Source organism: Aulostomus chinensis, chromosome 2 (assembly GCF_037954235.1).
Source record: "Aulostomus chinensis isolate RoL2024-O1b breed Wild chromosome 2, RoL_Achi_v1.0, whole genome shotgun sequence".
Taxonomy (NCBI): domain Eukaryota; kingdom Metazoa; phylum Chordata; class Actinopteri; order Syngnathiformes; family Aulostomidae; genus Aulostomus; species Aulostomus chinensis.
The window spans coordinates 24,037,879-24,059,731 of record NC_141321.1 but is presented as its reverse complement, the minus strand read 5'-3'; the positions used below and the strand labels follow the sequence as shown (position 1 = coordinate 24,059,731).

The 21,853-nt window shown below is 41.3% G+C and overlaps 2 protein-coding genes across 2 annotated transcripts; both read left to right on the top strand.

Annotated features, from left to right (window-relative positions):
- The first annotated feature begins 2,079 nt into the window (after positions 1-2,079).
- On the top strand, positions 2,080-10,904 carry supv3l1 (SUV3-like helicase). The gene is made up of 16 exons (XM_086185962.1): positions 2,080-2,492; positions 2,674-2,751; positions 3,766-3,873; positions 3,957-4,071; positions 4,213-4,381; positions 4,474-4,585; positions 4,857-4,934; positions 5,947-6,038; positions 6,139-6,319; positions 6,691-6,784; positions 7,097-7,216; positions 7,306-7,405; positions 7,519-7,599; positions 7,871-8,047; positions 8,782-8,930; positions 9,388-10,904. Exons 1-16 carry the CDS (start codon positions 2,234-2,236, stop codon positions 9,788-9,790), a joined length of 2,316 nt encoding a protein of 771 aa, XP_086042088.1. The 5' UTR covers positions 2,080-2,233; the 3' UTR covers positions 9,791-10,904.
- A 2,219-nt stretch (positions 10,905-13,123) lies between these two features.
- Positions 13,124-21,516, top strand: LOC147269506 (hexokinase HKDC1-like). Its single transcript, XM_086185950.1, has 20 exons — positions 13,124-13,278; positions 13,519-13,676; positions 13,760-13,882; positions 13,998-14,093; positions 14,279-14,378; positions 15,247-15,430; positions 15,527-15,682; positions 15,785-16,018; positions 16,222-16,363; positions 16,460-16,616; positions 16,814-16,950; positions 17,302-17,421; positions 17,581-17,676; positions 17,908-18,007; positions 18,141-18,214; positions 18,299-18,456; positions 18,950-19,105; positions 19,235-19,322; positions 20,187-20,332; positions 20,418-21,516. Exons 1-20 carry the CDS (start codon positions 13,137-13,139, stop codon positions 20,551-20,553), a joined length of 2,703 nt encoding a protein of 900 aa, XP_086042076.1. The 5' UTR covers positions 13,124-13,136; the 3' UTR covers positions 20,554-21,516.
- The last annotated feature ends 337 nt before the right edge of the window (positions 21,517-21,853 follow it).

Below are 21,853 nucleotides of genomic sequence, written 5' to 3'. Positions count from 1 at the left end.
GTTAAACAACTAATAGCAATGATTTGCTAGCATTGGCGTATTGCTCCCTGCAGTACTTCTGGTACTTCGTCAGCTCTGGTCTCGCCTTTTTTTTTTTTAACTTGTTTCTCTGTATTTTCAGCCGCATTGCTGCTGTGCTTTAGCCACATCTCCATCATTACAGTGCGTTGTCATGGCAACAGCAGGTTATTGACGAGTGATGCTGGATCAATGGGTCAAACTAACTTGGTTTTGGGAGAGTCCGTTTTTTTAAGGATATTAAAATTGAATACTGAATATAAAATTCAGTATGAACATACATTTGTATTTTATCAGACTTTTTCTAATATAATTATTTCTCAAGACCTAATTATTATTAGGATTACTGTTTTTTTTTTTTAAATATATATATTTTTGTAAAGCTTCATGTACCCCCTGGAGTACCTCCACGTACCTCCATTTGAGAACCAGTGATTTAGAGTATCAATCAGCCTCGTCGTCATCGTTTGGACTGTGAGAGGAAGCTGGAGTACCTGGAGAGAATCCAAGCAGGCACAGGGAGAACATGCAGACTCCACACAGAAAGATCCCGTGCCCGAGCCGGAGCTCGAACCCGGAACCTCCTTGCCTCCTCACTCACGCCTTGAGGAGATCTACTCCAGCTGTCTTCTTTGACGGGCGCAAAGATCCAGGATGACCCTGCACACCCAGGACACTCTCTATTCTCCAGCCTCCCGTCAGGCAGACTCAGAGCCCACACCAATGGGCTGAAGTACAGCCTCTTCCCAATGGATGTTTATAATTCCCTGTGACTGCACTTTAGCACCTTATCACTTTATTATTAATTGTAATATACTGTATATGTGACTGTGATGTGTATGTGAGATGCTGCCAAACATAATTTTGTTGTACACCTGTGTATAATGACAATAAAGCTTATCTTATATCTGAATCAATTCTAGGCAGCACGGTGATGCAGTGGTCAGCACTGTCGCCTCACAGCAAGAAGGTTCCGGGTTTGAGTCCTGGCTCGGGCACAGGATCTTTCTGAGTGACTCTGCATGTTCTCCTTGTTCCTGCGTGGGTTCTCTCTGGTACTCCAGCTTCCTCCCACCGTCCAAAGACATCAAGAGACATCAAGAGGGGACGAGGCTGATTGATACTCTGTCGAAGACGATGGATGGATGAATCAATACTATTCAATTTCTTTAGAGTGTGAACAGACTTGAATAGATGGCTCTCTTTACCTAATTGGGAAAAGACCTTTATTCATCCTTATGTTTCATGGCCTGTACCATAGATGCCCTCCCTAAATACATAAAGTATATAATTTACTATACACACCATTTACAAGCAAAGATCCTGAATCACTTCGCAACTTTCCAAAAAAAGTTGCAGTCTGCAGATAAATATTTCAGGAAAAGTGGGGATTGAAAGGACTTCTAGATAATATCATTTAGAAAGGTGTAAAAATGGCATTTGCTGGACTGTGTATCTTGAATAAATTTTTTAAAATTTCTTTATGTGAGTGAGTTTACTCTAGCAGCATATCTAAAATCCTTCTCATAAAGTCGTTCCCAGCATTTCTGAAATTAGGTCCAAGTTTTAAAAAATGTAATTTCGTACAGTAGACAACTACAGGATAGCAAATATACGTTTTGTCTTGTTGCTATTATTATTTTTACTATTGCTATTTTTTTAAAGCACCATCCACTAAACTTCAAAACAGTTATAAGTTTCTATTCATCCAAAATTGGGAATAACAGTGGGCAGGTCTTTTTATGTTCATATAAATTTTTTTGTTGTATGACAAATACTTGAAGGTGGACCATTCATTTAAATATTCACACATTAACAAAATTCATGTTGGACCATGTAGAGGTATCCCTAGTTTTGCTTGTACATAATTTGCTTTAACGCGGTAGGGTATATAATTCATGGATTATTGTGATACATCCACAAAGATTGCTGCAGTAAGTTTATAAGATAGTTTTGTTTCATAACCATTTGGTTGTTACGCTTCGTATACAATTACTTTTCCTCTTAATTTAACTCAGGCATATTTATGGGCAGCTACACGAGGACTGGTCCTGGCCCACGTTGTGTTTCAGCAGGAAGAGCTTTTTGTTGACCGTCCTCTGTGGAAGTAACTGCTACGTAACTAAAATCTTTCGACTTGTTAAATACTGTAGCGCGACATTCACAGCGGTTTGTGCGCAGCCCTGAAGAAAGCGCTTAGAAGGGGGATAAAACGATGTCAGTAAACAGGTGTCTGTATGTGCTGAAGCGTCACATTAATACCCGGGCTGTTCGTAACGTCGCTGGTTGCTGTCACAATGCGTCTGGTTTGTTACACCAGCATCGAGGTGGTTCTGTGGTGGGCTACAGAAATTCCTCATCGAAAAGTTCATCCACTAAACCTCCGGACACCTCTTTGTTTGTTCCCGTTTCCCTGAAGATGGACCCCATGATAGAGAGCGTGGGAGCCGAGCTGACCAAGCCCCTGGAGAAAGGTAAGCAAAACCATGTAGAAGTCGAGCTTCGAAGAAACTGCACGTTGATAGGGGTGTTGAGAAGCTCATGCTGTCTTCAGCCCGTAAATCTACGATATTTTGAACCCTCTTTATCTTATTGTATTGTTCATTTCATTAGTCGCGGGTCTTTCTGTTTATTTGCTCTGCTCCCTTGATTCAGATGAAATGCTGAAAATTCTGAACCGCTTTTACAAGAGGAAAGAGATACAGAAAATGGCAGCAGAACATGGCCTGGATGGTGAGTATGAAAATATGCATTCTGCTCTTCGGCTTCTTTAAAATAAGTTGTCGAAACTCTCCGTTTTCGGAATTCTTATTATCAGGATACACTTGGATGAGGACAAATACTAATCAAGTATTTATAGTTATGGCTGAAGAGTCCACGGTAATACTTTCTAAATTTCCTTATGGCCAAAGGCAATATAGAAATCACCTGAGACAGTATTAATTAATCAAATTATAATTTATCACAGTGTATCAAAGATGCTTTGGCCTACCAAATATAAGTGCTATTCTCCAGATCTAAGGGAGCATGCAGAACCCAGCAAAACTCACTTATCTTTCATCCAGCCGTCCGTCCGTCCATTGTCTACTGCTTATCCTGGTAAGGGTTACGGGGGCGCTGGAGCCTATCCCAGCAGCCTTTGCGTGAGAGGTGGGGTTCGGCCTGGACAGGTCACCAGTCCATCACAGGGCCAACACATAGAGACAGACAACCATTCACACTCACAGTCACACCTACAGTCAATTTAGAGTATCAATCAGCCTCGTCCCCTCTTGATGTCTTTGGACTGTGGGAGGAAGCTGGAGTACCAGAGAGAACCCACACAGGTACAGGGAGAACATGGAGACTCACACAGAAAGATCCCGTGCTCGAGCCAGGACTTGAACCTGGAACCTGCTTGCTGCGAGGGGTCAGTGCTGACCACTGCACCACCGTGCCCCTGCACTTATCTTTGATTTTTTGTGTATATATATATATATATATATATATAATGTAGTGTGTGTGTGTTCATGAAAAGTTGAAGTGCAACACCGTAATGTCAATTATTTATTTATTTATTACATATCTTTCCACAGTCCGATCTACAATGAAAGAGAAAGTGATGCTTTCCTAATGTTTAAGATATTTATCAGTACATGAGCACTATTGATGTTAGACAGGCAGAACTTCAATCAGCATGCTTTTGAGAGAGATCTCCAATCATCCAGTGCAGGTTTTCAAGCTTTGTGTGTGTACGTGTGTCCGCAGCTCGTCTGTTCCACCAAGCCTTCATCAACTTCAGGAGGTTTGTCCTGGAAGTGACATCCGTCCCTGCTGATCTGCACATCATCCTCAATGATATCTGCTGTGGAGCAGGTTTGTCTGTGTTTAATGAACATGTTTATGTCAATATTTATCATCAATCGTAATATTTTTTTGTGGTTGTTGTTGCTCTCAAGGTCATATAGATGATATCTACCCATACTTCATACGTCATGCGAAGCTAATCTTCCCAATGATTGACTGTATGGATGACCTTCGGAAGATCTCAGACCTCAGAGTCCCTGCTAACTGGTGTGTATTGAGGAGAGTTAGATTCATGTATGTGCTGTCAACTCTGTGCTACAAGGAATACGTTACATCCTTTAACAGTGATTCTAGGATTTACTTCATGTCAATTCTGTGGTCATAATATTAGTCTTTTATGTTCCACAGGTACCCCGAGGCTCGTGCCATCAATAGGAAAGTGATTTTCCATGCTGGTCCCACGAACAGTGGTAAAACCTACCATGCTATCCAGCGCTTCTTGGATGCAAAGTCTGGAGTCTACTGTGGCCCCCTGAAACTGTTGGCCCATGAAATCTTCGAGAGGACCAATGAAGCTGTATGTTCTGTGTGTGTTGTATTCTGGTTCTGTCCCTACTCTGTGTGCTGTCTTAAAGCTGTGATTGGTCCTTTATGTTTGTATAATTCCAGGGTGTACCATGTGACTTGGTTACTGGTGAAGAGAGGACATTCATGGATCCGGAGGGTCGAGGAGCCGGCCACGTGGCCTGCACCATTGAGATGTGCAGTGTTAACACACCTTGTTAGTAAACATATCACACACAAAATAATTCCTCTTCAGGACAGTGAATCAGATTGTATCATCTCTGATTAAGGGTTAATATAATTGTTTTACATAATGTGGTATGACTCATTAAAAACAAGATGTTTGTCTTTTGTGATGTGTCCACTGATTGAAACCAAATTATTTCTCCTGATAGATTTGAACCTATTGAAATTTTGTGTATTGGTTGATTAGCTTTTTGAACGCTCAGGGTTTGTTTTTTGTGTGTGTGTGTGTCTGCCGCCTTTAGATGAAGTAGCTGTGATTGATGAAATCCAAATGATCAGAGATGCTTCCAGAGGCTGGGCCTGGACCAGAGCATTGCTGGGTTTGTCAAATGCTCACACGCACACAGACACATGCACGCACGCACACAGAGAATTTTATTGACCTCTCTATTTCAGACAGGCATGGTGTTTGGAGTTTTCCAGGTGTTTTTAAAGCTTCAGTCACATGTCCTTTGAACACAAGCCCTCCTCTGGTTAAATCTAACAGCACGTGACGGACAATTTCCCCTAAGGACATCCCACTGGTCAGCTTTTCAAACCTGCACACCAACAGACAGACACACAGAAACACACATTTTATTTGTTAGATTTGATAAGCCAGCTAGAAAGGTTATATTCCCAGAACATCCTGAGAACAGGGACATTATGTTTTGATGTCCTTCAGACATTACTGGACTTGTATGATTTGGAATGCACGTTCAAGATGATCTGGGAATTTGGGAACCCTGACATATAACATTCACTCCAGATTTTATTTTGCAGTCTTTTCACTTACCTCTTTTTTTATTTCACAAATCTCTGTGGTGGCTAAATTAAAGTAAAAGTAGTATTTCTAAGAGTAAATTCCTCAATTACAAAGGGGGGTTCATAAATAACTACAAGAATTTGTCCATAGTGCAAACTAATGAAAAAATGCACTTGTTCATAAAACTTTTTTTTTTTTAAATAAAGGAGGCAGGCTAAGCACAAGAATGACTGATGAAGAATATTCCACTAGCTCTTCCTCACCTGCCCTCTGGACTTCTCCCTTATCTCTGCCTTTCCTGTTTTATGCCTCTAGATGACAAGCACTGCTGCCACAAAATCCTGTTAATTCAGTATCATTAATTGTATGTTCTGTTTTTTTCACATGGGATTATTATTGATGTCTTAGTTGTACAATCTAAACGTTATATCCCGTTCACATAGTGAGGAGTTTACCTTTTTTAATGTTACCTCCACCAAAAGTTAGGCAGGGTTGCAGTTGATGCTGTGATTTTGTCAATTTGTGATTTCTGTCTTAGATATTTGTGTCCATTTTGGGAAGTAAATCTTTTTCGTGTATTTGCGAAGGTCTGTGTGCGAAGGAGATTCATGTTTGTGGAGAATCTGCAGCCATCGACTTTATCAAAGAGCTGATGTTCACCACTGGAGAGGAGGTGGAGGTGAGGCTTTAGCTCGTGGTACAGCGGGAGGAGCGGAGTCTGGCTGATGTTTCCTCCATTAAATATTTGTCTTTGTGTTCCGTTATTTCTCCCTCTTTAGGTCCACACTTACGAGCGTTTAACTCCACTTACAGTCTTGGATCAGGCTGTGGATTCATTGGATAACTTAAGACCAGGAGATTGCGTCGTGTGCTTCAATAAAGTTGACATCTACTCTTTAAGCAGACAGATTGAGGCCAGGGGACTAGAATGTGCTGTGATTTATGGAAGTTTACCGCCAGGTAAGTGTGTGTCAGGATGCATGTTTGTCTGTTGTTGTTGTTTTTTGTTGTTTGTTTTTTTTAATGTCGGGTATTCAACAAATTTGTCAACTTGCTACTCAGTCTTTATAAAGACTACATTTGGGAAAATGTGTGTGTGTGTAAGTCTACAACCTGTCGATGTGTATGTGAGTCCCTCAAATAAACAAGAGGCATCAGATTCTTACAGTGATCATTTGCTTAAACCTCTCCACACGTTTGTCCAAAAAATATCATCTCAAATGAAAAAGAAGAAGAATTTCAGGTATACAAACTGTTCTATCGGCTGTTTTTTGTCAAACCTGTGCTTTGTCTGCCTGCTGTTTTACAAATGTAGAACTCTTGGTTCACAGGCACAAAGCTGTCCCAGGCCAAGAAATTCAATGACCCTGATGACCCCTGCAAGATCCTGGTTGCGACAGATGCTATTGGAATGGGCCTTAATTTGTAAGTACCATCTTAAATGCTGTATTCCAGTTTCTGCTGCCTACCGCCTTGTAACTAGAGGCTTGAAAACTGCTGTATGAAAAGTTTAGAAGAGTGTCAGAGTAGTTGTCAGACTTCTAGCAATTATTCAAATTATTCTCCTGTTTCCTGGCAGTTAGGAGTCACCAAAGTCTAGCTATTTTACAAGGTGTATTTAGGAACTTGAACAAGACATCACTCTTAAAGATGCAGCTACAGTGGCAGTTTAACAGGCCTGTTTTTAATTTAAAAAAAAATCATGTGATCTCAGCTCACCTGTCTTTCTCTCTTCAGGAGTATAAAACGCATCATTTTCAACAGTCTTGTAAAGCCCAATGTGAACGACAAAGGGGAGAAACAGATGGAAACCATCAGCACATCTCAAGCCCTGCAGATAGCCGGTCGCGCTGGAAGGTCGCTGGCACATCTCTGGGCCCTGTGAGAATATTAACCATCACTTTATATTTCTCTTTGGTTATCCTTTCAATCTTTGTTTCCTTCAGGTTCTCATCCAAGTTTCAAAAGGGAGAAGTTACCACCATGCACAAGGAGGATCTTTCTGTCCTGAAGGAAATACTTAGCCACACAGTAGATCCCATAGAGGTGATCACTCACACACACGGACAGAAACACACTTTCACTTCAAAGCTCAATTTGACCATGAATTCAGCTTCAGAATGCACAACACGCACAACTAAAGGTCGTCTTTGTCTCAGACTGCAGGTCTTCATCCCACTGCAGAGCAGATAGAGATGTTTGCCTATCAACTGCCTGATGCTACGCTGTCCAACCTCATTGTGAGTATAAGCCCTCCATCTCATGCTGATTGAACCGCAAGGAGCAGGAAAAGCGGGACAAAGTAAAAGTCACACCCAGAATATTTTCAAATCAGTTGATATTTCTCATGAAAAGCCACATACATGCAATAGAGATGCTATTATCAAATGCCACAATGTCCAAGAACTCAGTCAAGTTCATCTTTCGTCTTTAAACGGTGCTGTTTACCCCCTGCAGCCTCACTGTTCTGAAAAATCTTCTAACCCATTCTCTCTTCTCTCTGTCTCTCAGGACATATTTGTCAGTCTGTCTCAAGTGGACGGTCTATATTTTGTCTGCAACATTGACGACTTCAAGTTTTTGGCTGATATGATTCAGCACATCCCCCTCAACCTGAGGTCACGCTATGTTTTCTGTACTGCTCCCATCAACAAGAAACAACCATTTGTATGCACCACCTTCCTAAAGGTAGGAAGTTCACACGGCAAGTGCTTATAAGGTTAAAGGAAAATTCAGGTTTATTTCAATGTGGAGCGTATTCTTTTCTTGCTCAAATATATAATCGGCTCTCGCATTCGAATTCAGACACTTCATACCCATCAAAATCAGCTTAATGTTCTTCAGTGATTATAAACGAATGATTTGTAGCAGTTGACCACTAGATGCCAGTCTCTGATGAGTTTCAGTGTGGCTTCTGCAAACACGACCCCCCTAAAACGCAGAGATTGAAAGTGAAACTTCAAAGGTTCTGCACATGGACCCTCAATGTTTTCAGACTGTGGAAAAAAAGGCACCATAAAAGTACTAGCAGGGCATTTTCTTTGTCTCTGCACTTTTGCCCTTTCAGTTTATTGTTTATGGTTATATCATGCTAATAAATCAAGATTTAACTTGAGTTTGAATGAATGAGTTTCATGTTTAAATTCTATATACCGGATTGATTGAAAGTAAAGGAACTCATCTGCTCATGGGGTTTTGTAATAAGAAGTAGATATCAAGTTATAATTCAAGGTGGCATGACTGGTGTAATATAACTGTAGTTTTTCTATGAAAATATATAACAACTGCGCTGTAGTTGGAGAGAATTTTATTGTTGAAAATGAAAATCATTATATTGATTCATGACTGAACAGATTTTCTTCTGTCTGGCCAAGCTTTGCATGTTGTTCTCTCCACTGATCTGAATCTCGTTTCTCTTTCAGTTTGCTCGTCAGTTTAGTCGAGATGAACCCCTGAGCTTTGACTGGGTCTGTCGCCATATTTGCTGGCCTCTGGCTCCACCCAAAAGCATAAAAGACCTCGTCCACTTGGAAGCTGTTCATGATGTGTTAGATCTGTACCTCTGGCTAAGGTAATTTGATATGCAACTAGAAGGCAAGTGCCTTCTAGTTCTGCGCTAAGTAGAGCACACACCTCTGCAAAGGTGAAAGTTCAGCCTCTGGCACTTTCATGTTTGGGTCCTCAAGCAGCAACCAGTTGGCTCTCCATAGAACGAGAGGCTGTTGAAACCTGATATTTGGATCATACACGAGGGAGCGGACTAGTTTGTCCACTGTGGCGCAAACATCACATCATGTGTCCACTAGGTGGTGCAAGAAAACACATATGTTGTATAACGTTGCTGTATGTAATGTGAAAACCGCACGTTCATTTCCTCCAACAAGGGGGTGGTGCATTAAAGTGAAAATACAAGTAAGTCCCCTTTAAAACCAGATGGTACTATGACTACTCTGCCCCCTACTTGGTTAAGGTAGTAATATTAACTTCCTTTACCATGCTAAATCTATGTTTTTTTTTTCTCTCTTTAGCTACCGCTTCATCGACATGTTTCCACACACAGACCTTGTTCGGGAAATTCAGCGGGAACTTGACGACATCATCAGACAGGGTGTACGAAATATCACACATCTCATCAGAGCCACTGACTCAGCTGTCACTGACCTGCAAGAGAAACAGAAAAATAGGCCTGGCCAAACTAAATTTGGTGCTAAGAATCCTTCGACTTATGGTCAAGATCAAAAACAGTCAGGACAGCTCATGGAAAATTCTCTGGCCAATCGCCTGGTGAGAGAAGGACTGTTGACCCCTCATTTACTCAAGCAACTGCAGAAGGAGTGGTCAAGAGATCAGGAGCAGGAATTGGCCAACCAGAACACACTCAATCAGAGATACCCCGGTAATGATAGCCAAGTGAAAAAGAACAAAAAATGAAAGGAAACCTTATGTGTAGATTATGGGGCCCGGTCAATGCTGTTCATAAATATATATGTATAGATTAAAAAAAAACTGCTAAGAGCTTTTGATCACATCTGGTGGATGAATAAATCAGGGTTGGAGGAATCTTGAAGCGAGCCATGCATCCTGATAACCCCAACATGAAGTTTTCTACACAGGAACCAAGTGTGATTGTGCGGTCTGGACCAGGATTGACTCCTGGAGATTTGGTTATGTTCACTGTGCTAAAAGTTCATTTTGTTTCTCTTAAGGAAAACCACAAACGCATAGTAAAACTGGAAACTTAAATGTTGCTCATGAACAAGTTGATGCTCTCCTAGCCCCTCTGAAGAATCTGATTGGCTGACGACAACAAACCATCCTGACCTCACCAGAATTGAGGACTGAGCACAATAACGACTGATACCATACAACAGTTGAAATGTGTCTATCGGTAGAGATGTTCTGAGCAGGCAAGGATTCTGGTGAAATCCTGCTGCCTCACAGGATCAGGTGGTTCAGGCAGATGTAGTGGAGGAGGAGGAGGAGGTATCCCAGCCATCCATGATGAGGGAGAACAATGTGTTCTTGTTCAAAAATTGGATGAAAAACTTAAGTATAGTTCTTTTTTTTATTTTACCGTTGTGATATAAAAAGACATGCTATAATAAATTCAGGCCCTATCACTCACCCCTTCTAGGATGTGGCCATTTTAAGTCCCTGAGGCTGTTATGCACCGTCTTGAGTTCCCTCTAACCTGCAACATTATGTTCAGTATGTCATTGGAGCCGCAATGTCCGGAATGCTGTTTCCTAAATGTGACCAGGCAACATTTTAAAAAAATGAAATGTATGTGTGTTGTGAAGGTCCTGCAGGAGTTTATATTTGCGGGAATTTCAGAACTGAATTTGCTCAGTACACCTATTTTGGCATAGCTAAAGTATTCCCTTCAACCTACTCTTGTTTGCATTTTCTGCGAGCAGTATGCTAATGTGTTGATTTGATCATAATGATTGTACAGCCCTCCTGTCTATATACAGATACCATGTTTTTGTCCTAGTTTTTAAGATAATGGTCAATAAAAAGCCACTGTGAAACTGTGTTGATTTTAAGTAGGTCTTGTGTTACAAACCACATACAACTGTCAATCAGCACGTGTCAATTAGAACTTCAGCATTTGAAATTTCAAAGCAACTTGAGAAACAAAGCTGTAGAAGATTATAAATGAACTCATAGAGCACGTACTTTGGCCAAGTCAGCCCGACCCAAATTTAAAGATTAAAAAAACAAAAAGTAAAGAATTTTCACAATTATTATACTTAAGCATTCCGGCCTTGCTGATCAGATTTATTTATTCCCTGTCAGGATGTTTGATATATTTTTGTTGAGATTTATTCATTCTCTGTACAGTTTTGGGCTTTTTGCAGCAGGGTTTGTTGTTTTTAGATGTAAATAAATTTGAATTGAAAAGTTTCTGCAGAAGAATCTAGTGCAGTGTGGTCCAGTGGAGAAGCTACAAGCCAGACGTACCACAAAACAGAAAGAGATGAAGTGATGGCAGAAAGGGGCTTGGCCTGTTAATGATTGAGTCGGTGTAGAGGTCGGCCTCCACTCAGTGGACGTGAGGACAAACAGGTCTATGAGACTCAGTCTGAGCGGGAATGAGTAATTTGATTTCATTCAAGTGTGTTTGAATCCCAGAGAAACTCAGGAACGAAGCAGTTTTCATGGTGGTGATGAATGTTGTGTCAAGATGTTGGCTGTTCATCTTATTTCCTTCTACTTCTCCAAACTCCAGGAGGACCCCACAAAGGAGGTAAAAGCTCCTCCACGTTCACTAAACCTTGGTTTCACTTACAGATGCGCACGCTAAAGACATTAAAACTGCTTTGAAAAAGTGTGTTTTAAGCTGACATCATTTGCTCGAGTAAAAGATTTTTGCAAGCTATCACATGTTCTGTTTGTCAGAGCATAATGGTGTAAAGGTTTATGGCTGGATTTATTGCAGCACAATAAGATTTTTCAGTAATGTTTTCTGCACTTCACCTTTGCTTTTACATTTAAGGATTAGTATGTAGGTAATTGGTTGAATTTTAGTTGTTAGATGTCTAATGCAAATATCAGTTTAATGTAGAATATCCAGGGCAGCTGGTGTATTTGTGTGAAACTTTGCTGTTCACAAACCTTCAAGGATCATAATGTTGTCTTCACATTTTGTAGTTTTACTTTGGAGTTTGATGTCAACCTGACGTTAGTTTTTTTTCAACCAAGATTTTACTTTCTGCCTGACATAGATTTCAATGTTTTTCTGATGTCAAATTGGCGTTCGGGGGAGATGAGCTTAGTCCAGGGCAATGGGAAGTAAAGACGCCTCTGAAAAATGTAAAGCAGCTCCAGGTACCCGACATTAATGGACACTCCATGGCCTGGAGGACAGAGAGTGTCGCAGTTCTGGAAGATGAAGCTGCAGCCAGGACCACAATAAAGTGCTGTCATTAATTCTGTCACCGTTTGTTTCTCCTGCGCAATGATCCTTCCCCAGCTATGGGTCTATTCCTCTCTTCTTACTGATGAGATCAACACACACTCTCCCAGGGACAAAGTATTGATGCTCCCATAAGCAGCACCACTCACACTCACACACAAATATAGATTAGCCAGCTGGTGCAGGGCCAGAGGGACCTTGTCCCCTCAATGTGTTACCACAGTGATTGCCTGCCCTTTGATACTCTACCTCCTTCAATCTTATAAAGCGGCTCAGGCGATTTCCTTTCTCACATTTCACATGTGGTTGATTCTTGCTCCCATGTCTCTACTTGAAACTCTACAGCAGCCATTCCCAAACATAACATAGCTGTGACCAATCCTAAACCTGAATCCTACCTATCTTTGATATTACAGAGAGGCACAAATATGCAAACATCCCAAAAATATATCCAGGAAAAAAATCAAAACAAGTTGTACATTTGGAGCTTAGAAAGTGCATAAATTGCAAAAGGTAAATTGCCGTCGACACTATATACAATAACAGTGAACAACATCTAACCCAATATGATGCATTCAGTCCCAAATATTTTATGGTAATTCCAAAATGTATTACAAAATTTTGAATTTAAACATATTCAGTTTGTGTAAATGGCCAGAAGAAAAGAAAATGCATGTCTTTGTGTGTTTATTACTTTGTCTCAGATGGAAAGGACTACAATATTTATTTTATATTTTGTGTGTCCATCATTATTTTCCAGTCAGTGTAGAGTAAATCATTGTGGCTCATTTAACACTTTTATCTCTCTTTCGGGTTTTTTTTTTCTTTTTCCCAAAGGTGGACAGGTTTCTGTACTCCATGCGTCTCCATGACGACCAGCTCAGGGCCATCTCAGGTCGTTTTGAAAATGAAATGAAGAAAGGACTTTCAGCTAAAAGCAACGCTGCAGCAGTGGTGAAGATGCTGCCAACACACGTGCGCTCCACTCCAGATGGATCAGGTCACTAAGACTGATGGTTTCCAAGGGGATTTAGATTGTGTTGTGCTATTTCTCTTGTAATTGAATAATTGTACCCAAAGCATCTTTTCAGAATTATGTTATGTATTTTTTTAAAAGAATACACTGAATCATATATACAGCTATAAACAGATACATCTGCACACTGCTGTATCAGTAGGCCTCTTCTACAGTTTTTTTTAAGAAGAAATGATGAAAGGGGTATTTTTGTCTCTTGCGCAGAGAAAGGTCAGTTTCTGGCTCTGGACCTCGGAGGCTCCAGTTTCAAGGTGCTTCAAGTAAAAGTGAGAGACGGCATGGGGATTAGGAAGGGAGGAGTGGATATGGCGGAGGAGACCTATCCGATGCCTGAGAACATACGCACTGGGCGAGCAAGTGAGGTAAGGCAAAAGGAAAGGAGTTGGATGCATGGAAAAATATACAGTGAATATATCTCTCTCTCTCCCCCTCTCCCTCTCCGCAGTTATTTGACCATGTGTCGGAGTCTCTAAAGGACTTCCTGCAAAAGAAGAACATAAGTTTGGAGAAGAAACATCCTCTGGCCCTCACCTTCTCATTTCCCTGTGAACACTCCACCTTGGACCAGGTAACAATGCTCCGCAATCATCCATCTGATCATCCTGGTCTCTTGGTGATCACCCCTGATATGTTTTCTTTTCTGTCATTTCTTGTCATACTCACATTTATCTTGTTCTGTGTAGGGAGCTTTGATAAACTGGAGTAAGAACTATCGGGCTCGAGGCCTCCTGAGGAAAGATGTGGTCCAGGCTCTAAAAGAGGCTGTTGACAGGACAGGGGTAAGATGCAAGCGTTCACTCCTTCGTGCGTAAACTGCTTCTACCTCAATGTATTTCACAGAAACACTTTGGGTGTCTTTAGAAATAAGATGCTGCCTGTTAACTGACTGCTGCTCTACAGCTGAAATACTTGCTGTTGAACACACTGATGTTACATATGTTTCCCCCTCCAACTCACTCTTCAGGGTATGGATGTAGAAGTGCTGGCCCTGGTAAATGACACTGTGGCAACGATGATGACCTGCGGTTTTGATGACCGGAATTGTGAAATAGGACTCATCATTGGTGAGTATTGGCGTATAATGTAGAATATTGTATGTAGCTGTGTGAGGCAACCGGAGCTTATGACAGAAGCATGTCATCGTCTTGTCCACACTTTTCAATGAAATTATCCTTGACTTCGACTGATAAATCTGGATTCCCAAAAATCAATTGTATTTCAGTGTTCATGGTATGTTGATAGAGTTCTTATTATACTTGATGGCCAATTCTGTCATTTAGTATCAAAAACTTTTGTCATTTGGAGTATTTCATCTCACAGCTATGAGAAGCTTTAAAAGCTTAAAAAAATCTACCATGTAAAGGCCGAAAAAGTGCCTGAATATGATTTAAGAAAAGGAACAAGAACCTTGAAAAAGTAGCATTTAAACACGTCGCAAAGGCAGCAGCGGCAGCATCAATACATGGGAGAAAATAACTCTGAGCCAGCAGGCAGCAGTGGTCTGCATTTGGCTTTGAAGATGGAAAGTAGAAGATGTTGGACTGCAGCGGTACAAACCAATGAGGGCTGACGAGAACCAGAGATGCAGGACACACCTCAGTGACAGATGCTCACTGATGGAGAGTAACAGCTGGATGTAGGCTTAGTGCATGTAGGGTCTTTAGAGACAGGGTGGGTAGCTCAGTCATTCAGGGTAGAGCCGCTGCTTATTATGGCCTCTTGAGGTACAAAGTGATATTACAAAACAGAACTGATGCCAGCGTATTAGCATGCTAACATAAGAAGCTATTTCTGCAACACAACACATAGAGATGAAAAAATGTTTTTTTTCATATTCTGTTGGTAATTTTACCTCATAGAGATAAACTACAGCGCCTTTAAAGTCACTGAAAGACTTAAAAATATAGTTGCATGGATTGTTTGTGTGTTCAGGTACAGGAACTAATGCCTGCTACATGGAGGAGCTGCGTCAGATCGACCTGGTGGAGGGAGACGAAGGCAGGATGTGTGTGAACACTGAGTGGGGAGGCTTTGGAGATGACGGAGCTCTGGATGACTTCATCACTGAGTTTGACAGAGAAGTCGATGCAGCCTCCAACAATCCAGGGAAACAGCTGTAGGAGAAGCAGCGTTGACTTTTCTCATGTTATGGTACAGTAAATGTGACACCATGTCAACATTCCAGTCCTCAATATTTCTTTCCCTGTTGTAGCTTTGAGAAGATGGTGAGTGGGATGTATCTAGGTGAGTTGGTAAGGCTGGTTGTACTCAAGATGGCTAAAGTGGGCCTGCTGTTTGATGGACATGTGTCTGAAGCCTTGAGGACTAAGGGCAAGATTACCACTGCACATATAGCTGCAATGGAGGAGTAAGTTTCCCTGTCTTTCTGTGTCAAAATCTGAAAACAGAATTTCCCCATTGTGGGACTAATTCAGGAAAATCTATCAATCTAAATTACCATCTTCCTCAGCTACAGAAACGGCCTGAAGAACACCGGAGACCTTCTCATGCAACTTGGTCTGAGCCCCTCCACTGATGACTGCATTGCCGTTCGACACGTCAGCACCATCGTATCCTTCAGGTCCTCAAATCTGGTAGCTGCAGGACTAGCTGCCATCTTGACCCGAGTCAGGAAAAACCGGAATTTGAGGAAATTAAAGATCACTGTTGGTGTTGACGGAACCCTATACAAGACACATCCACAGTACGTTATTGACAAATAATCAATCATCATACTCACATGCCAGCAGTCTCTAGGATGCAAATCAAGAGTGTGTAATTAGTCATAGAAATTACAGTGCTTTAGCAATATTATTTGGAAAAAAAAAGAATAGCAACTCTGTCCAAACCTGTGGTTTCGTTGCATTAAAAAATGAAACACTTTTCTGACCAATTCTCAATTCTCAGGTATCCCAAACGTCTCCACAAAGTGGTGTGGCGGCTGCTTCCTGAGTGCTTGGTTCGATTCATCACATCAGAGAGCGGCAGCAGTAAAGGAGCTGCATTAGTGGCAGCGGTTGCCCAACGGCTGGCATCCCAAAGAGGAAAAGTGTGTGTGTGTGTGTGTGTGTGCGCGTGCGTGTGTGCCTGTGCGTATGTGTGTGTGTGTGTGTTTTAATCTAATAAATTGCTGTTCACTTCACAGGTAGATGAGACACTGGCTCCCTTCAGACTGAGTCTAGAGCAGCTCCAATTGGTCAAGATGAAGATGAGGGCCGGGCTTGAAGCAGGGCTGAAGACCAAAGGCCCTTCAACCATAAAGATGCTGCCTTCCCTTGTTTACCGTACACCTGATGGCTCAGGTACAAATCTAAGTCCCTTTTGAACTTCTGCTCTGTATAGAATTGAAATAATTGAAAAATGTTTATAATGAACTGTAATGTAGCTTTCCTGATGTCTTCATAGACCTACATCACTGTGTTTTACAAACCATAAATGTACTTCTTAAATATTTCATTTACTTCCATCATCAACGAATGTACTGTTTGTGTGTTTCAAGAGCATGGTAAATACCTGGCCTTGGATCTGGGAGGAACCAGTTTCAGAGTTTTGCTGGTGAACTTTAAAAAAAGTGTACAACTGTATCACAAGATATACACTGTACCCATGGAGATCATGCAGGGCACAGGCGAAGAGGTAGGATACACAGATGTAGTATCAACAAATGTCAAATAAGTCGGACAGACAGGCGAGCACTGGTTGAGCAAAAGTGTCCAAAACATCATTTTACAAACTCATCAGTGCATCATCTGTTATAATTTACTTCTTCTATATTCATGCTCAGTAGTAATACACAAACACTTGGATTCAAGCTACAAAACAAACAAACTATTGGAAAGGAGTGTGGAGTGTGACCAGCTGGCTCATCCAGTTAAAAAAACTCACTCGCACTCGTCGACAGCGTGTGACTTTTTCATCAACAATTTCAAATGTTCTTTGCTTCTGTTTCTTCTTCACTTCTTTTTCTGTCTGTCCCTTTGTCTCTAGTTATTTGATCATTTAGCAGAGTGTGTGAGTGACTTCTTGGACTACATGGGGCTGAAGAGCACTCCTCTGCCTGCAGGCTTCACCTTCTCTTTCCCCTGTGAACAGACAGCCATTGACACGGTGAGCCTGAGAACTGAGTGGACCTTCCGTTTTGATGAGCTTGTTTTGGAACCAAAATTCTATTCCCTGAAAGATAATCAGCAAAATTTTGGAATAAATATACTTTCAAAAGATAACTACTTCAAAGACAAACATCAGACTTTCAATATTATCCTGCAGGGAATATTGGTGAACTGGACCAAAGGCTTCAAGGCCACAAACTGTGAAGGACAGGACGTTGTCAAGATGCTGAGGGAAGCTATCAGGAGACGGAACGTGAGTCAAAGTCGCCATGATGACCATGGATTTTGACAGATGAGCTGAAAGGTTACTGTACCTTGCTTGGACAGTGGCAACAAAAATGTTGCTTTCTGCAGAAAATGATAAATGCTATTAAGTTATGATAATCTGCCTCACAGCTTTGTATATACAAGACAGTTATTTAACGATACAGTGGTGCTTGTTCATAATTTATTTGTTACCAATCGTGTGTGTTTGCACCCATAGGATTTTGATTTGGACATTGTAGCAGTTGTAAATGACACAGTTGGGACCATGATGAGCTGCGCCTATGAAGACCGTCAATGTGAAATCGGGCTGATAGTTGGTGTGTACCTAATGTGTGTGTGTTTAGGTGGATGAGACTTTTATTGAATAGAAAGAGGTTGTACTCATTTTTCTCCTGTTCATTGTGAATGTGCTGTTTTATGTAATATAAACAATGTGCCTTTATTTCTTAGGTACTGGGACTAATGTTTGTTACATGGAGGAGACTAAGAACATTAAGAAGACTGGACAAAAGGAAAGAAGAATGGTAAGTAAACATGGGAATATTACTCTGTGGTGAACTGTCCATCATAAATTTAACCGCCTGATCATTGGTTTCTGGTTCCACCAGGATGATGAGATGGAGAGAGAGAGCAGGGATGCTGAGATGCCAAGAATGTGTATAAACACAGAGTGGGGGGGTTTGGGGGACGATGGCTCACTGGAAGACATCGTCACACCTTTTGATGACGAAGTTGACCAACAGTCAATTAATTCTGGAAAACAAAGGTTAGAAACAGTGTGTGTGCATGCATGCAGGGTTCTGTGTGTGTGTGTGTGTGTGTGTGTGTGTGTGTGTGTGTGTGTGTTTCACTGGGAAAAGGTTCAGCTTTACACTATATGATCCCACAGTAAGCTAATGTTATTTGAAGAAATGATGGGGGAATATTTTTGTGTTCTGTTTAGGTGATCATTACTATGGGATGCTCCCTCAAGGGCTTTACACTATCTACTATATTTCCACTATATTTTCCATATTTACAGGGCATTTAGTAGACCTGTAGTGAATGTCATATGCCCATCTTCCCTTAGAAATTCCCCAAACATTCCCAGATCATCTTGAATGTGCATTCCAAATCATACAAGTCCAGTAATGTCTGAAGGACATCAAAACATAATGTCCCTGTTCTCAGGATGTTCCGGGAATATAACCTTTCTAGCTGGCTTATCAAATCTAACAAATAAAATGTGTGTTTCTGTGTGTCTGTCTGTTGGTGTGCAGGTTTGAAAAGCTGACCAGTGGGATGTACTTAGGGGAAATTGTCCGTCACGTGCTGTTAGATTTAACCAGAGGAGGGCTTGTGTTCAAAGGACATGTGACTGAAGCTTTAAAAACACCTGGAAAACTCCAAACACCATGCCTGTCACAAATAGAGAGGTAAATAAAATTCTCTGTGTGCGTTTGTGTCTGTGTGCGTGTGTGTGTATTTTGGCCTTGTACGTTATTTCCACACTTGTATTCAGTAACCCTTATGTAGAACTGTGGTACTATGCTGTCTCCTCCTAGTGACCGACTGGCATTACTGCAGGTTAGAGCGATTCTTCAACAGCTGGGCCTGGACAGCAACTGTGACGACAGCATCATTGTCAAAGAGGTAGAAGATAGAAAAGTAATAGGCAACAAACACGAATGCTCACAGCAGGAATAACAGAGGTGTAAGATCAACAATGTCTCAAAGACATCTGGTAAATCTTGACTCTTTATTAATATTATTTACAAGTCCCCCTGTGTTTCTCTCGCATAGTTCGAATCAGCTTCATTATAAATAAGCACATCTAATGTATTTTCATGTTAATAAGCATGCATGGTCCCACTGATGAAAGTCATTCATTCATACGCACGCACACACACACACACACACACACACACACACACACACACACACACACACACACGGGCGCAGCCTCCATAGCAAGCTCTATTTTATATAAGTGAGTTAAATTAGAATTTGCCATGGCTGCTCCCCATGTCACAGATGAGCAGGCGTTCTTCACTGTCATTATTTTGGATTTGCGGGGGCGGGGACCAGAGCTAATAATTACATTTTGGTTCGGTTGTAAAGAGGTGCAAATAAGTAAGGGAGTCTGACAGTGCGTGATCACCATTGTGGCTTTGTTTGTGTTTTCCTGTTATTTCATCATTAAAATATCTATTAGCTAACTGCTTGCACCATTTGAATGATAATGAGCCTTGCAAAATTTTGGAACACTGATAAGAACTTGCATTGTAGCATAATTTTGCAATCCTATAGTTTATTTTATTACGTAAAGTGTGTCTCAAATGGCAAGAGGAGGTTAAGAGTTTAAATTGTGACTAACGACAATACCCAAAGGACCTCTGTTGAAACTCCACTTTTGCAAGATGGCGGTTTATGCAGTGATATTTTTCGGTAAACTATAGCAGCAGCAGACTGTAAACTGTTGCAATAATGAAAATAAAGCTTTTCTTTGTTACACAGGTATGTGGAGCCGTGTCACGTCGTGCAGCTCAGCTGTGTGGGGCAGGAATGGCGGCGGTGGTGGATAAAATCAGAGAGAACCGCGGACTGGACCATTTGAAAATAACTGTTGGGGTAGATGGGACCCTCTACAAACTACATCCACAGTGAGTTATTATCAATATCACTGTTTGATAAATATGTTGACTTTGTGAAAAAGAAAACAATATTCTTTTCAACTGCTGTTTCTAGTTTCTCTCGAATCGTCCAAGAGTCTGCCAAACTTTTAGCTCCTCAATGTGACGTGACCTTCCTCCTATCAGAGGAGGGCAGTGGGAAAGGTGCCGCCCTCGTCACTGCTGTGGCCAGACAGAAGCAGGACGTGTGACTTCACAAGACTGAAACACTGAGGAGACTGATTTAAATGAGGGTTTATAGACAGTGTACAGAATACAAACAAATAAACAAAGCATCCTCTCCAAAACAATCACAGATGACAAACAGGTTCTGGAATTTAAAAAAAAAATTGCAGTAGAATAAATATTGATTACTACACTAGATCCAGGAAGTATTACCCTAGAAAGTTATATTCCACCTATGGGGTCATTCAAAGTGGGGCTGTTGCCCTGAGACAGACACTTTGAGTCTGGTGGTCATGGTTTGAATGTCTTGTAGGACCACCGGAGGGCAACGACTCTAACAGATGTTGTCCACAGGATGTAAAGAGCCCAGTCCTTCAGGTAGGACAGTAGTCAGTCATTTTTTTGTAAGGAACTGATGACCTTCAGAAAAGCTTTCTGAAGCTGGGATTCAGTGTCAGGACACTTGAGGGGGAGGAGAGACAAAGAACTGCCACTGGCAGGCTTTTCTTGCTCTCCATCTCATGTTTCTTGCAGTTTGGAATGGCTGACTTCGCTCACAGCAGCCAGCCATGGGAAAGGTTTCACACCAACAGCTGCATGATACCATGCTTGTGTTAGCACTGCACTGATTACTCTGTTACCATGGCTGAACACCTCATTATTGGATAAGAACACAAAGTGACAAAAATCAAAACCAGAAAACTTGGCAAGGTTAACACTTGATGTGGGACTAAACCAAAACGATTTAATCGGCTGTCATGGTGTTCACCATGGCAACAACCACTATAAAGATGGAAGTACTGATGCCCCAAAAAAGCCATAATAACAAGCCTCAGTTGTTTATTATTTGAACTACACAGTACATTTGTTTGAACCTTTGAAGATGTGTCCTTCCTCATTCACATCCCACCTCCCCTTCATTGTTTTGTATTTGTGTTATTTTGTATTATCATATTTGAAGGGTAAAATGATCACTGCTTGGTTTGAAGTCTGTCTGTAATAAAGCGATTCCTTCATGGTAGCTAAATCACTTCCTTTCTATTAAGTACAGTACACTGCTGTCTCTCCATTTATCACATATGGTGGTGGATGAAGGAGAGAACAAAAATGCAAGTGTTTGTGTCGGTCCAGTATCTCGGTATTGATGAAGGGCAGGAGGAGGCTTGGAATGCTGCAAACCAAATCACCCAACATTTACAACAACTGCAGCTCTGTTCAGTCACACTGGATCGACTCTCTTTCTCTCTCCATTTGGTTGCCCGCCGTCTCTCTGCTCTGTCTGTCTGTGCGTCTGTGCCATTCTGATCTTCCTGTCTTACTGATTTA